Here is a 17,294-nt window from a genome sequence, read left to right on the forward strand (position 1 = left end):
AAGGGTGGCGTAAATACACTGCACTGTCGCCCTTGAGGGTCAATATCCCGCCGTTATTTAGCTTACTCAGTTCCTTAAAACAGTTGAATGATCACAGACGAACCCAAGATAACCTTTCGGACTTTGTCCATTCACTCTGGTGAGGGTGGTATTGTGCTCACTTTTGCGCAGGATCGAAAGGCAGCGCAGGAAAATGGGACAATTTCTGATATTTATAAATAGTTAGGCTTCCGGTAGAAAGAGCAAAGTTATTTGAATGATATAAAGGGTACCTGTGCACTCTCGCGAACCCATCTAAATTATAAAAGAAAATAGCAAAGTGCACAATTGAGAAATTGAATGGTCGCAGATTTCAGGTAGGCTTGCTTAAGTGCTGCCCGTGTCCGTGCGGGTGGAAGGAACTTAGCTTGTTCGTAGGAAGATATTATTTTAGATAGGCGCTTGGCACTGTCTTGCTAAGGGGAATTTAATAAATCTCGCACACCTTAACACAACCACCCACAGGCATAAAGGAGAATCCAGTGCATTCGCAAAAATGTTTGTTGTGGGCACTCTTCAGTCGATATGACAGTGATAGCATATATCTTGTAAACTAGTAATTTCATATTCGTGAAGCTGTTGCTCGTAAATAGCGTTCCTGACTACGTGGAAAGGCCAATCCCGAGAGTATATTAAAATATAAAATATCGTGTACTTACGCGAAGTGATATACTCGCACCTGAAACGCAGACGTTCTCGCTATTAATTTGGTGAATTGTGTTGTGAAGGTAGAGAGCTTCCGACGTTCATAGAATACCGAAGAGCCTGAATGTCCAACGAGATGAAAGATCCACCAAGCCTGAATGTCCAACGAGACGAAAGATCCAACGAGACGAAAGGTCCAATCGAGCATGAATGTCGAACGCGACGAAAGATCCACCGAGACGGAAGGTCCAATCGAGCCTGAATGTCCAACGAGACAAAAGATCCAACGAGACGGAATATCCACTGTTGGACCTTTCGTTCATTGGATCTTTCGTCTCGTTGGACCTTTAGACGCTGAATCGCCTGGGGTGGGAACCTCAAGGCTCAACACTGGGCCCTCTTCTGTTTTAACATTTTTGTTATGGCATCCGTCCTGTTATTAGGCACTGTTGGCTCTCTCAGTATGTCGATGATATGAAGCGCTATCAAGCAGTTTCCTCTCCGGACGGACGCGTCCTGCTGCAAAGTGACATCAACGCAGTTTCGTCGGCATGGTGCGACAGCAACTACATAAAGCTCAATTTCTCTAAATATATTGTCATAACGTAAACTCGTAAAAGTGACCCGCTCATTTTCCCATACTCTCTGCTTGGTGTGCCCGTAAACCGCGCTACTGTAGTGCGTGATTTTGGTGTAATGATGCACGCAAAAGTGCTTTTTAGTTCACACGTGAACCACCTGACGAATGCTTGTCTCCAAACACTTGGCGTGATTTCCTGGGCCACCAGTGAATTCACCGACCGATTATGCTTTGTCTCCCTTACCGCGCACTAATTTTAGCGAATCTCGACGTTGCCAGCACAATTTGGAGTTATTTAAGCCATTCGTCGTCTCTTCGTCTTGAAAGGATTCAGAAGCGCTTCTTCGAAACCGTAATTTATCGTTACTCACGATTGAGCCATCATCTGCACCTTGGGCTTCTCAAGCTCCTGAATGTTGATGAGCTATCTATTAGGCGTTCAAGGCATGACCTGGTTTTTCTTTTTAACTGCATTCATTCCAAGTTTGACGGTACTTGCCATGTAAGCTCTGTTCACCGGCGAGTGCCAAACAGACCACTGCGGCCGCATCCCTGCTTTCATGTTCACAAAATAATGAGCCTGGTACCAGCTAACCGATGCCAACATGCCTATAATAGTGTTTTTATTTTCCGTTGATAGTTTTTTTATTGCAATTACACGGTACTTTTGAAACGCTCCTTGAAAAGTTCGACATTTTGAATGCACGTGTTGTAGAGAGGTCGACAATGCACTTCTTCCTCTGTTCTGTGTGTTTCTGCGCCAAACGCACCACCTTGCTTAAGATTTTTTGTGTTGATTAGGACACCCTTTTCACACGACCTCCGAGCTCTTTTAGGGGCGAAGCTCCTCTTGCTCGGGCCCTGTACCGGCCGCACACGGCACATTGTACATGACACACTGGTGATGATTCTGGCAGGATTCCCTAGGGATTGGCCACCCAAATAATGGCCGAAGAGGTCACAACGTTCAACGCGTTCGTTGCTACCCAACAAGGAGAAGAGGAAGAAGAAGAGGTTGTCGTTCGTCGCCTGCGAGCTGAAGACACGTACCGGGGGTACGCGACACAACACACTATGCAGAAGGCCATGGCCAAGGTGGCTAATATGTCACACACCAAATTCGCCAAATTACCCATGGAGATTCTCATCGTCCGAAACAAGCCCTACATAATCACCACAAACATACACGTCGTGGACGGGCTTTTCAACGGAGCGGTGGAAAGCTTGACGTGTCGAGCCTTTATATGATGTGTGGGCGAATGTTTCGCCGTTTTACCGATAAGCATTTTAGCTTCGCCCCTCTCATCATCATTCACTTCCTAGAGATGGCGGGATTTTTTTGGACAGAAAATTTTGCCGTTCTTTGATCACTCTCCTTTTTTACATATATCTACCGTTTTATTTTTACCGATTTTCGGTTTTTTCCCTTCCTATAGGTCGTCTTTTGATTGCCTTAAAAAATGTACCCAGTGCTTCACCCGAGGCCTTTGCGCTCTTGTTGACACTTCAAATAACTAAATAAATAAACTTTATTTCTTTTACAGTTCTTCCCCTCCTGGGGAGAGTAATAAGCGCCGGTACCTGTATGGTAGAATGCGCAGTTCCGAGGAAAACATGTTAAAAGAAATTTTGAGCAAATTGCGTGAAGTATAAATGTGCGAAACGTCCATGTGAATCAAAACGGAACGACTCCAGCAATGTTGCTCAAAAACTGTTGTCAAGACGTCTTCCTGTTGAGCAACAAATACATTGCTACCAAGGAGACATACATAAAAGGCTTACAAATAAACTTTTTGTACAGCTGGAAGTGTGTATCTAAAAGACATTGCAACAATGAGTCGATGTCTGCAGTTAATTCTAGCCGCGTTGGATAGATCTTCAAGACGACTTGTATATTTGGGGCAGATAAATTGTTCCTACCATAGTACAAAGCTTTCACGTGGAAGCTCCCTATTAAAGCCAAGATTTATTGTCCTTGTGGTCCCCTAGAACGCCAATGCGCTCTGCAGGAAAGCCAAATTTCCCTGATTAAGATGATGAATGATGGTGGTTGATGTGAAATAAAAAAATTTAAGCCTTCCACTAAACGTCAAAGCTGTCGGAAGTGCAGGGCAGTGATTGTCCAAAATGGGCTTTAACGCTACTACCATCTCACTGCTACTTCCCCATCACGCTTGTCGCCACCCTGTCTCGCTCCTCTCTTGATGAATTGAACGGAGGTTTGTCTATGCAATTCGAATATCCTGCCTTCGCAGTGCTCGCGCGCCCCCTGCCTGGAACACCGCGAGCGGGAATTTTTTGTCCTTTCGTTTCATTCCGCGCGGGCTTTACTGCGCAGTTAAGGACGTGGCATTTTTTCTTGTGCTACCACTTTTTTCCGCTTACTATCGTAAAAACCAACACAGGGACCGTTCCCAACTAAATGAACGCGGGGGCTGCCGGGTGGTTACATGTATTTTGCCTCAGTAGCTCGCTTTTTTCGAGTGCAATGATTCTGTGTGACTTTCTTTCTGTTTCTTCTTGTAGTTGTTGTTTATTATCATTTCTCCTGAATAACTGTCGTTGAGCGCATTTTTCGCACATTTCTTGTGTAGTGCTGCATAAATTTGCGCTGTTTACTTTGTAGCTGGCAGATGCTTTCCAATTGTTGTTTCAAGCGCGAATATTGCCATATAGCCCTCCAGAATCACCACTGGCGTTTTTTCTTATGTACTTCTGTGTCTGTACTACCAGCATACGTAGTCTGTGCTACATTTTTGCCGCTTTGTTACTTGTTAGTTGTATTTTTTCTAAAGCCCACTCCCCTCTTCAATGCTTGTGTGATTGAGGGTACTTGAAATAAATAAAGAAATTGTACCTGCAGTTTCGTTTGCTCTAAACAACGAGGAGATGTATGAGAAGCGGCAGCAATTCACGAGTTAAGAGCGGTTATGACCATATAAGCCACTTGTTTTTCGAACTTTGTGTGGGACGCCATGACAACGGTACGCTGTGGGGGCGAGCTACGACAAGGCGAGCTCCTAAACGGTTCCCCATTTAAAAAATGTTTCCCGTGGTAGGAAACGAACTTGCGTCCCTCGAGTTATGAAGATGGCGTCCATCCGATTGCTCCATTTCTACATGATCCAATCGTTTGGGAAAACTGAGACAACAACCATAGAATGTTTTGCCAGAAGAATGCCGTTGCTCTGTGTGCCATGTGAGGTTTAGGACGTAAGGCCTAACGTCACATCTTGGTTTATAACCCCTCATGCTGGCACCGACTCAAAAAAATTGCCCACTGAACGTCAGGCAGAACGTACAGACAATATCATTTCGGGTTTTGTTGGTGGTTGCTGTCGCAAGCTTTACCAGCGCCCCTGGTATTGGACCAAAGTTTCAATTACCGTGCTAATCAGGTGCTGATTCTCCGGTTCTCCTTGCACCCAAGATTTATACGCCATCGAGCGCAATGCTTTTCTTGTGCTTCTGGAGAGGGAGCTGTATGATCCCCTTTGCGGTGTTGGGAAACGAAACCCTGCTAAGAAAAAAATTGAGTTTAATAATTGCAAATACGAAATACCTCCATTGGTTTTCTCACACGCCCTGTACGGGGGCTTGAAGTTTTGCTAAGCAACTGATCCCTCGCTTAAATAACGAAAACGTTTGAGCAAAGGCATGTGCTGGCCAGAAACACGCCACTTCGTGTGATATGAGAAGACACCGACAGTAACTTTCCTATTTTGCCGTGCCTCGTGAGTTCATCGCGCTTTCGTATCGCCTGCCCTTCTCCATCTCCTTATACGGAGCAGTGTGCGATACCCGAAACCAAGAAATATCTGTTCGCTCCGCTGTCGTGCTAGAAACTTCTCACGCATAAAAAAACAGTAAGAAGGACAGCCTATATATTTAGCGGGTGAAGGCGGTGCTAGTTGTGTTCCTAGCAGTCGCGTAACCCTTCGCAGCAGTTTGGCACTGTCAAAGCGACGCCTTGCTGTTCTGCCTCCGCATTTTGGGCGCCTTACTCGACTGCTTTCGGCCACCGAAACAGCGGTACCTTCCGCACCAATCATCTCGTTCGCCATTCCTGCTTTCCACTCGTCGCTCTCTTCACTCCACCGGTAAGTCAGATAGGTGCCGAGAAGGGCTGTTCTTCGTTAGTATACAAACGATGTGAATTGGCGTTCCGCTTGTTTTGTAACTGGATGAGCAATGAAGGCGTACCTGGTTTAATGATCACATACTGGAAAACCCTAAATTTGATTGCGGGCTTTTGATACTGAAGAAATGTCACATGGTGGACTTAACTAGATGGTAGCCTAATTTACTGTATTGGTGGCCTATGACGGAACCTTCCCCGTCTGCCGAGAGATTGGTCTAATCTAGTGCAAGTGTTCTGTGTAAGCGTCTGCCCAGTGAGCGTCGTAGCTACTGAAGGCAGCAAACGTTCTGAAGCATCTGAACATTTCGTTCATGGGGCCAAGGCAAAGTCTGGCTGTTTTCTTGGGGCTGTAATATAAAAAGTACAAAGAACCTCGCGTAAAATCATCTTTGTGAAACGTATTACAAAGAAAAATTAGAAAAAACGGAACTCAACCAATGAGTACACTAAGCCTAAAGGGACAGTGAAGTGAATTTTTCGAGCTCCTATTTTCGCTTGCAGTGCGTAGACTGGCTCAAAAAAAACACTTTTCATAGTTTCTACGGCCGATAAGGCGCACTTTTTTTTCTATCGATACATTTTCTGTCCTCCATGACCCAAAACCATGGAGGAAAGAGGAGGTTAGGAGAGGCCCTGATGTCACATTTGTGGAGCGGCACACGCCATGTCGATGAGTCCACTGAGCGCAGACCTCTTTTCCATTCTCCTATGCGCTTTCCGGTTTAGTAACAGCTTCGTGGTACGGGCGGCTCGCGGAAGTGAACGCAGAAGACGGGAGCACTGTTTGGGTCAGTACAGCACGACGGTCTTTGTGCGCTGAGTCTCAGCTGCGATGAATTTAATTCACATGGATAAATGGCTGCAGTGGTTTGCAAGATGTCTCACTACTCCGTGCCGTGGTCCGGTCGCACTCGCAGTTGCGTCTACTGGGCGTCACTGTTCACCAGCAGACCGATAAGGATGGAAAACCACTGCGCGTAATCCATGAGATATCTCCGCAAGAGAACGGCAAGTGGGTTCGCTGACGACGCCCATTATTAACCAGCGGATGTTGCCTTCGAAAAAAACATTAGACCACAAAGGAAAGGGCAGTAGAAGAAACGCTGCAAACACAGCTGTAGAGCACAAAATGCAGGCGACGACGACGCCGTAGCGACTGCGCTGTGTTGCCAGCGTAGCGATGTAGCCACAGTAAAGCGCCGTAACAAATGTTCCGTGGCATTTAGCGAGATTCAGCCGCCGCAGCCGTAAAGACTAGGCAACACTGTCGATTCGCTCATTGAAAATGACGTCACTACCTCCACACTCTTTGCAATGGATTGGGATGCTAGGGGCCTCTCCTGGCTATTGTTACCTCCATGACCTAAACGAAGACAAACTACCATGCGCGGTTTCCGGCGGCCGCACCAACTAAAGCATTGACGTCAATAGAAGGTGTCACGTGATTAAACGATGTGAAAGATTAGAATTCAAACCACTTCTATTTTCGGTTTTTTGAAACAACATGTCTCTGTAATTCGCCTACCGCGCTTCTGCCTGTAGAACGCGTCAGATCGGTTCCTGGTGCAGAACATTGTGGTTAGCAGACTGTGATGTTTTGGCGTGGTTGGCGGGGGTCTATTGGAACTTTTTAAGGACTTTTTCGGGACTTTTTAGTTATTATTGTGCTTTATATTATGGGGAGAGGGGGAGGAATGTGTGCTGCACGTCTTTTTTTTCTGTGATGTATGGAGGGCTTGGCCGGTATGGCAGAACAGTGGGGCATGGGAGGGTTGGGTTCGGAGTTTGTTATCTTAGGCACTTTGTCGCCTTCCGTTCATGACTCAACTCCATGTGTGGGCTGCTCTGTTGCGTTGTTTTCCAGCCTAGCAAAGCAAAAGCCTCACTATGTTTCTTTGTTTCTTTTTGTAACCCATTGGTTTTTTTTCCAAAAGGTTTTGGAGCTTCGGCTTCCCGTTGTTTTATTTTTCTAATCGGCATTAACCTGCTGTAGCCCAGCTGGTGCAGGGTTGTTCCCGTTTTTATTTAGGTTGCTTTTATTTTTGTAGGGAACATTAATTTTTCCATTTTTTTAGCCTAAAAGGGTCTCACGTTTGCGAATGCTGCACTCTTCTTAAACTCAGACGTTCTATGAGGCCTTGAAATAAACCAGAGAACGGTAGGACGTTTGGCCTTAGGCTCGCATAGAAAAACAACTAACGAAACAGTTCAGGGATATATGGGCGGGGCGTCGTTTGACGTTAAAGAATCTCAGAGTAAAATATGCTTTGAGATGAGGTTCAGGGCAATGGATCAACGAAGCTGCACAGCTAAGGTTCTTAGGTACCTATACTTGAAAAGCGTGGACACGCAGTGGTTAAGAAAGACTAGAAGCCTAACGATGAAATACGGAAAGAACAGTGGGGAATCCAAAACAGCCAAGGTAACCAAAAAACGACAAGGCAGATTAAAACGAATAAATGGAGGGAAAAAATGGAAGCTAAAACGTCGTTAGAGTTGTACAGGGCTGAGAAATTGAACACCAGAAAGGAAAATTTATACGATAATTCCCGGGGCAGTGCTTTGCTTTTTGAGGCTAGAGCAGGTTGCCTGCGAACTAAGAGTTTTTTGGGGAAGTTTTCACAAAAGCATGGGGTATGCGGGGTCTGCGGAAAAGAAACAGAAACTATGCGGCACATAGTGTTAGAATGTTAGGGTATCCATCCAAATATTCATGAAGGGAATATTGGGCTTCCAGAAGCCCCAGGATTTAAGGGTATCACAGGGGAAGGTAACTTCAAGGCTGTCGAGGGAAAGAAAAGAAGATTAGAATGCTGGTGGACGAAAAGCAGAGAGGGGAATATTGCCTAGGACAGTTACCACCTGTAACAGGGAAAAAAAGTATTTTGTGCCTAATAAGCTTTAGCGCCTGCCCTAAGCTGTGCAAGTATTAAAGCAAGAGTGTAAAACGTGGTTATATTAGTCCTTTTTGGTAAGATGATATGTCATCACCCCACTTCAAAAGGGTAAACCAATAGCAATCATCATCATCATCATCACCAAGTTTTCGAATCTTAACCATCTCTAGCCGAGGCGTACGCTTTAGATGAACGCCATCCGCTTCACCGAGAGGCTCAAATATGATGCGCTTTTCCCGCACCTATGGAACTTGCCTTACTCATACCTGTATCGTAAGAGGCATGTTCGCATCAGGTCCGCTGATTCGCGACTGTGCCCGCAAGCAGTCGATGCTTACGTCAAAACCACGCCAATGATAACTCGTCTGCGGGCCAGTGTCAGTCTGCACGCGTTTTGCGAACTCGATTCTAGAGCATTGAACGTTACAGCGCAAAAATGGTAAATCCTGTGTAGAAAACATTGCCTAGAAACAACTAAATCAGCTTCAAAAAGGAACACCCAAACATGCACTATCGGGGATCTGAACTTGCGCATTGCAGAACAATATACATAGGGCCCCAGGCCACTCGGAAATAAGGCAGCGCTGCCTGTTGCGGAAGTATAAAATATAGAAAGTATAGCAAGTTTACATTTTTATTTAGTTTTAGCCTTTCAAGCGGCTTCGGTGCTTATTTCTTCAATAGTGCTCGTGCAGTAAGAATCCCCCAAATTCCCACGATGACTCATTTATAGGGACATTCCTTATGCAGAAAAGCACGTGCAGATATGTGGTCCTGCTGCTGACCGCTGTGCCAGTTCACCCAGCGGAGAAAGTTCTTCGCGCCCCCTGTTTTTTCGAGGAGAGATAAAATGTTCGGTGTATTTTTATTCATTATTACCCATACTAACTTCGCTGCCACTTCTTCCACTTTCAACTGGCCCTAGATTTCCATACTAGTGTACCAGACAGCGACGCGTCACATACGCACCTGTGTGGACCGACTTGGACTTACAGCTTGGTACAGTCTACAAACTAACCAACGAAAACCACATTCTTCCAGGCACAAAGGTGCCGTGGCTTAGTTTTACTGAGCGAACGAATTTCGACAGCCCGCCAGTAGCCGACCGACTAACGGCTGGGCCGACTGATTCTGTCCGAGAGTCGGCGACACATGCAGTAGTGCAGTCAAGATTAGCCATGTTGTTTTGCCATCATACGAAATTTTTCATGAAATCGGCATGGAGGATGCCGAGAGGAGGACAGAATTTTAGAACTGACTTGTCTACTGAATAAGGTCGCATAAACGGAGCGAGCGTGGTCGAACCATGGCCCAGAGACTCCATACTACAATTAGCACTAGCAGTCCCGCAATGTTTACAAATCAATTCAGGGTTTCTTTAAGACCAGTGAACTACGTTAACATACCATGGGAAGGGGCAACTTGGTAAAGGCTTTATAATGCTAGATCTCGATGTTTGCCGTTCACATATAAAAGTTCTATTTCCTAAAATAAGTTATTTAAAAGTGTCATTAGAAAGCTACGTATACACAGAAAAGGTAACCATGACTCATAATTATGTTTCCGGTGGGCGGGCATTTACATTTTTCAGTTTACCAAGACCGTAGCCATGGCGCTGTCGAATGCTGCTCCCCTCACTCTTGGTGTCATGGTTTTCGGTTTACTCCTGGGTTGCTTTGCCGAGCATACAGTTGTTGGAGGCTGGGACAGGCAGAACGACACCTCTAATCCGCGCTACCATGAATTTGCCCACTTCGCCGTCGCCAAGCAGGTCCAAGGAATGGAATTCTTTGACACAGTGCTTGAGGTCACCGAGGTCCAAACGCAGGTAGGCTAAACACTCCGAGCTCTTCAATGTAGGCTCTTTGATGAAATTGCGTTTGAGCAGTCAATTTGCCCAAAAAAGCTTTCCATAATACAGGTATTAGGTGTACATACGGCACAGTCGAGCAGAATGGGCCCAGATGCCGACAAGCTGGAGTCATTGCGTAGTGGCTGTTGCATAGATTGTGGAAACAATTTTGTGCTCCGGACTCTTCGTAGCTAGCTCGAATAACAGTGATGGTACAGACCTACGGTGTTATGCAAGAATATTGTTGTGGTATTGCATCCGCAAAAAAAGTGGGTCAGTTCTGAATGTCAGTTCTAAATATCAGTTTCAAATCAGTTTTAAATCAGTTTTAAATGTCAGTTTTAAAGCATGTCACTTAAAAATGTCACACTGACTGAATTTAGGTTCCAGATAACTTTTAATTGCAACATTATCCTGGTCAATGTCTCGCAAAGCATTTTTCTTACTCGTTTTTCGACCTATACTTTTACTTTTTACCACATATTTCTCACGTGTAATTGCAACCCTCTACGAAATATGGTTGAAAGACTGAACACGTTATTACGATAGTTTTTGCATTCCCACTGCGTAATTTTTCTTGGTTCGTTTGTCCTCCTGTGCAACGCAACGTTCAATCCAAAAAATTACCGGCATGTGTACCCAGTGGCTTAGCTCCCGACTGCCTTAAGTAGCTCCTGACTTACCTTAAGTGCGCCTTTTCCCGAACAAAGTCAAAGACTACGACGGCTGCTTGACAGAAATAGCAGCTTGCATGCGTAGTTCGCGAGAAATTGATAAAGCAGCAAAGAATGAAGCACTTTCTGGGAGAAACAATGATCCGCGAGCACGCCATCCTGCCGGACGCGGCCGTGCCTGCAGGCGGTCTGCGCCCTGGCAGGCGCGCGATTCGGCAAGCGTTGGTACCATGGGCTGCATCCGCGCATAGTACGATGGCGGAAGCTGTGGCTACAGTCTCTCGCCGCTTGCCTGAATGCAACCAATCCGGCAAACGGAGCTACACATGCGATAAAGTGGATGATACTGTCATGAAAATTTACGCAATGGATTGTCATTCGTGGCCGTAGGGCAAGCGGCGATGAAATATCGGCCACGATGTTAAGCCTAACGTTCTCTATGGGGGCCGGCCGCGGACAGAGCTAGATGATCCGAGCGCTTCGAAGCTGGCGCCACGGGTAAAGCGCCATTGGTGGAAGAGTCAAGTGTTACGCTCACATGCTGTACGCGCATTGGCGCGTCGCGAGCCAGCGTTGTTCGCAGGAACCTAGCGTGTTTCGAAAAGGATGCCTTTGATAAGGGCGCCTCAAGAAAGGTTTTTGAAACGCGTAGCGGGCTTTTCTAATTCTTGTTCTTTTAGGAAACTTACGAAAGGTTTCTTCAAAGCATAAGTAAGGTTTCATTTCTGAATACGGTGGTTTCATTCGTGTGCTGTGAAAGGATATGGCCGCATTTGACTTTGCGTCACCTTGGAATTTCCGGTCAGTTAATTATTTCAATTCGTTCCTCTCACCTAGCGTAACAAATATGTGGTACGACTCAGTTAACATCGTCGTCACCATTGAACTTATCCTATTTCCTACTCTCGTCACTACCGCAAATACCGAATGCTATCGTACCTTCTCAGGGAAGGGGCGGCCAAATCACACAAAAATAATAATTATCCAAGAAAAACTAGGCAGTTAAAAGTTTGACTGAGGCGACCCCTTTTTGCTTTAATTAGCCCAGTCTTATTGTCATGAACCATTCGAGTTACTCAACCAGGGCGGATTACCTAGCTTTCTTCTAAATTGGGCAGTCGCGCCATAGAAAATGAGACTGAAAAGGTGGCTACGATAACACTGCAGGCTAGAAGGAAATAATTGTTGCAATAAAATATTTCATGCATACACCGACAAAGTAGGTCGAGTGTAGGTTGCATACATACAAACGTGACGAATCATGGGCAAACAAATGCTTGCACGTCCCAGCATTAAATACAGTCTCTTTGGAATCACTGTGCGGCAATTGTTGATCAATTTTCTCTCGCTCTACAAACGACTAGCCTCCTGGTTAGCTCAGTTGGCAGAGGGACTGCTCCGGTTAAGCGGTGGTCCCGGGTTCGAATCGTCGACCAGGACTACTTTTTCTTCATTTGCGAAGTTTCTGACAAAGCTGTTTGGATTTTTTTTTTTGTAGCCGCTTGGCTGCATTGGGTGGATGTTAAAATTTCCTTCATAGCGAAAGCGTATAATAAGTCATCCTTTTTAACGGAGAGGGTGGTGGTCTGAGCGGTGAATAGGGTAACAGGTAAAGGTAACGTGCGATCAGAAAACGTGAGTGTTCAATGCGCACTCTCGGCGCAGAAGACGAATGTCTTGTTGAAATCATATTCTGCGCGTCCTTAATTGCGGCGCCGAGCAGCGTAATTGTAATGCGGTAGTTGCCGCGATGAAGGCAGACATCTCTCAGCCCCTTCCACAGATCCCATCTGTCGCTCGGCAAAGTTGGTTTTTAGCGCTCAATAGCGCCAAATGTATGGCTGCGATGCTATGTATGTACCGGGTCCGAAACGCAAAACGCTTTCTTAACGATGGCAGGTGTCATAGCTCGAGAGATATAAAATTTGCTCATGTTGTGGGCCTAAATCATGTGTCTCTCTTATTTCATGTGCTAAAAAAACTTCGCCAGTCATCAACCTTCGCAGAGTGTAATCGGTCCTAACTTTGTTCGTCCACAAGAGGGAAAGTAGGACTTCCACTAATCACCCGTTTTGGATGCACGGGACGAACTACAAAGCATAGTCACAAATATATCACTCCGACCTATTCAGTCATGTGTCCATTTTACGCAGTTGGCTTTAAGAATAAAACCTTTACGTTTATATTGGTGGCGCCAACATACCTCCAAGCGCAGTTCCCTTCTCCCCATTTTCCGGAGTTTTATTTTAGGTAACGTAAATCGACTGGAGTAGGTGAAATAGCTAATTTAAGACGTCTATATTCGTTTTACGCGACACAAAGCGACTGCGTGTAATGGGAGGGCAAAATAGGCTTCCCAATTAAATGATCACAAAATCTGGACGTTGCTAACGGTTGCACTATCGCCGGTACGAAGCGGGGCAAAGTCTCTATTGCACTGAGTCGCATTCCGTGTTGAGTACCTTTTGCACGGGACTCTCATTTGCAGTTCATTGTGCTTAATTGAACAGCACGCGGGATGTGCCAGTCTAAGTGAGGCATTTCTCATGTACCCGGAAATTTCGGGAACAAGCTCACAAACTCTCGTATAAAAAATTGCGGTCTCATTTTCTCCGTGCGAGAGCTCGGTAGAAGAAAGTGTTTCGTATTGAGAACAAAGACACTATTGAATAAAGGCGACAAACCAACCGCTAGAGACGTAGACGTGTAACATTGCCGCAGGGACATTTTATGTGTGCTTTTGAACTGTTTGCATGCTCTACAAGACGTATGTATCTGATCTAAACGAATAGCCAAACCCTCTAGCTTAGTTATGAGAATGGACATCCAACATCCACCACGAGTGGTATTTCTTTTCGCACAAGCGGTACAAAAAATATTATATATTCGGGACCTTTCTACCTTCAATATTCGTGTGGACGCTATACCCGCTGCTTTATTGCTTCCTTATAATGCGCAGGTCGTCGCTGGAGTGAACTACCGCATCACCTTCAAAACTGCCGAATCAACCTGCCCCGTCACGGAAACCTACACCATTGAAGTTTGCCGACCCAAATCTCAGGAGGTACGGTACCCCAGTACTTTTGACGTACGTAGGACAAATAAACAAAACAACGAAAACACAAATAAAAAAAATTGGTCGTCATCCCGTCCTGCGAAAGTGGATGTCCAGCAAAGCTGTTGTAAAACATTACAAATGGTGATGGAAGAGGGCACGAAATGTTTCTCGTCGTGTAGGCTGGCTTGTTGCTTGCGCTCGGCTCCTGTCACTAGATAAGGGCAAATAGTATTGACACTATTTTCTCCTATTGCTCCGTGCCGCCGCCATGGTCATTGGTCAGTTCGCATTACATGACATTAGTTTACACTGCGACGTCTTTGGCGCCGCTATTTTGTTGTTCATGCGTGTTAGTCAGGCAACTCTGGTAGGCTTAGCTTGTCCTCCCTGCTCTGCGGCTGCGCGCGACTGACGTCGTTCCGAAAGCGAATCAAAGGTAACGCGTGTAACAGCGTTTAAGACATAGGAGTGTGTCCAAGGATGCCGTTTTGCTGCATATTCGGTACTTCAACGAATGACCTGGTCGAAGTTAACGGCTAAGCCGTAGTTGCGGCAATCTCGCTACACTGGTAAACGGCCGCCGTTTCTGGCTTGCGTGCCTCAATGGTGGTACTCTAATGCTTTATCTACTGACACCACGCTCCGCTTCTCGGCCGGCAAATGCTGGGTCCTGCCCAGCCTGACTTACGCGCTCGGCGTCTTTGAAAGTCATCTATCCTCCAGGAAAGTCCTCGGCGTCTTTCAAACTCCATTTTGTGGCACTAGTCCTGCCTAGCCTTCAAAGATAATCTCCAGACATAATCTTTACCAGCTTCACAGGTGCCTTATGATCCAAAATGCGTTTTCGATGCTTGTTTTGTGGTTTCCTTAGATGAACTCTGAACTCTACGCTGTGTGCCTGGTTAGCTAGTCCCAAGCATGCGCTCGGCTGCTTAGCCCTTAGAGCCTTGGCGTTTCGGCTCACGAAGATGAAACCGTTGTGGGGTAGACGTATACACCTTTGCTCTAATACGAATGCAAGAAATAAACAAATATCTACGGAATCAGCAAATATAAGGGCACTCATAGGAAATGGGAAAGAAATCATACAGTAAACTGTTACCGCAAGAGATCGCAGTTGGTGAAGCTTCTGTCAAGGTCGGTCATCATTAGTCTATTCGCATTGTTTTTAGGTCAAGTGATCGTTGGCGCAGCTGGAAATAATTTTGTGACAAATTTATTTTTCTGTAAGTAAAATTCACTTCTGCTAAAAATAGCAAGTAACTTTTTCGGGGGAAATAAATTACTCAGTACTTTTAAGTCAACCTAAATTAGTTTAATGCGACACATTGCGGTTATTGGAACTGCTGCACCGGAAAAATCCTCTTCAGCACTTGCCATCTCCACAGCACCAGTTCCCTGAGTGGGTATGGAGAGAAGTGTGCGTATACGTTGAATTCGTAGCCTAACTGTATATAAGCGGCGGAGCGCGCGTTCGGAATTCAGTCAACGGCGTCTTTGCTTGGCTTTCGCATGACTTGACGCTTTTCTTGACTGCACCAAGCCATAAAAACAGACTAACTTTACACTCCTTGCCTTCGCTTCTCCTTCATTCAATAAATAAGAATAATAAACACGAAATAACAATTAAGCATTCCAAAACCATACCCAATTACGCAACATTCACGCGATACCCCCACCACTCTGCGACGCATTTACTCGAGTTCCCCCAGCGGGAAGATGCGGGCGGGTTTTTTTGCCATCCTCAGTTTTTTTTGCCTGTAAAAGAAACTGCAATAAAAGCGATTGGTGGATTGATCGTTACAAAGGGGAGAATAAGCCGTACATTGCGGTGACTCCGCTAATGCACGCAATTAGAGGCGTGCGTAATTTGTGCACTGATTTCCCTCCGTGAATCGACTTCCGCCGTGCTGCGTCGCACTAAAGTATTTTGGATTACATGAAAAATATATAAGACGGTGAATATAGTTTTCATCTTGCAACTTTACAACATATGCGCTGTACAGAGACAGTCATCGCGCAGAGCTGCAATAATACAACTCGTTCGTCAGAGGTTACGTCCCAATGCATCAAATGAAATGGTGTAACTTAAGTGAACTGCTATGGTTTACCTTGTCCAGCCCAATATTTTGACTGAAGCCAGTACCTCTGGTTGCTTTGTACATAGTAAGATCCCCTACGAGAATCAGAAGCCTTTTCTTGCAGACCTTATCACCATTGTTTGAACCATGCGGCTGTCGTTCCATTTAGAACCAAATGTGCTCATTCTAAACATTGCCTTTTCTAAGAAGAATGGTTTTATGAAGAATCAGACAATTAGGTTGTAAAAAATTATCATGAACCGATCAGGTATTTGATTCTCAGCCGCATACATTTTATTCCTGAGTCTGCTGAAGTTGAGAAAATTATTTCCTTACCTCTTAATTGAATGCATTTTTACTATTTTCGTTTTGAAATATGTGACCTTCCAAAGTTGAATGGCTTTTGTGCAACGTTCAAACCACGTGATAAATTTTGATTTCAATTTTTTCAACAATAGGTTAAGGCCATCTGCACGACTGAGATCTCCGAGGTTCCTTGGCTGAACGAGATTTCGGTGACTTCCTACACCTGCGGCAACACGGAATCTTCATCTACGTAGTGCTGTTACTTTCGCCCTGAGACGTCCCTGCTCTCCAGGTGTATTCTTTGGGTCTAAAGTTTAGTAGTTGTTAAGAAAAGAACATATTCAAACTATAAAAGTGAACAGTAATTTTACGTTGGTTTTGCATAAATCATGTGATCTGTATATTCCCTTTAAGTAGGCAAATATTAGTATGCTGTATTTTTTTCTTTCACTCTGGTCATCCATGAAACAGACGAACCGGGTGGAAGTTTTCGGATCCCCCGCTTTTGCTAGTTGCCATCAGTTGGTCCCGCGGACCTAGCCAGGCCCGAGACCTATATACTCTACCAGTGTAGCCAAGGAAAATCAAAGGCGTCATATCGCGGCAAAAGGTGCGCTGTCGGCGCTGGGGCGAGGACAAGTGTTCTGGTGCTGAGCACAAAGACAGAGGTTCTACACCGGATAAGAGCAGTATTTATGGAATTGAAGCTAAAACAAAGACACTTGTGCGCCCAATTTCGGGATACGTGAAATATCCTCAGTGCGTTTTAATTATTCCGTGGCCGTCCATCGCAGCACACCACGACAATCATTTTCGTAAAACGTAGCACTTACAAACAGAATACCAACACCAGTGTTGGCCCTAGCACGTACAGGTATGCGTAACTGGAAATAATAAATGTAGCGCAAGTAGGAGTTTCTACCTCAAGCAAGCAGTAAACGCCACGTTGTTTCGCAAAAGGACCTACAGTATAAGGCTATGTTCAGTCTACCGACGCAAAAGCCATATCGTGATCTATGAA

The 17,294-nt window shown here is 45.3% G+C and overlaps 1 protein-coding gene across 1 annotated transcript; it reads left to right on the plus strand.

Moving 5' to 3' along the window:
* The first annotated feature begins 5,151 nt into the window (after positions 1-5,151).
* On the plus strand, positions 5,152-16,782 carry LOC144148197 (mialostatin-like). The gene is made up of 4 exons (XM_077679784.1): positions 5,152-5,364; positions 9,894-10,130; positions 13,788-13,892; positions 16,426-16,782. Exons 2-4 carry the CDS (start codon positions 9,912-9,914, stop codon positions 16,525-16,527), a joined length of 426 nt encoding a protein of 141 aa, XP_077535910.1. The 5' UTR covers positions 5,152-5,364; positions 9,894-9,911; the 3' UTR covers positions 16,528-16,782.
* Positions 16,783-17,294: the final 512 nt, after the last annotated feature.

Source organism: Haemaphysalis longicornis, unplaced genomic scaffold (genome assembly GCF_048455015.1).
Source record: "Haemaphysalis longicornis isolate Haplotype H1 unplaced genomic scaffold, Haemaphysalis longicornis Haplotype H1 scaffold_8, whole genome shotgun sequence".
Lineage (NCBI taxonomy): Eukaryota > Metazoa > Arthropoda > Arachnida > Ixodida > Ixodidae > Haemaphysalis > Haemaphysalis longicornis.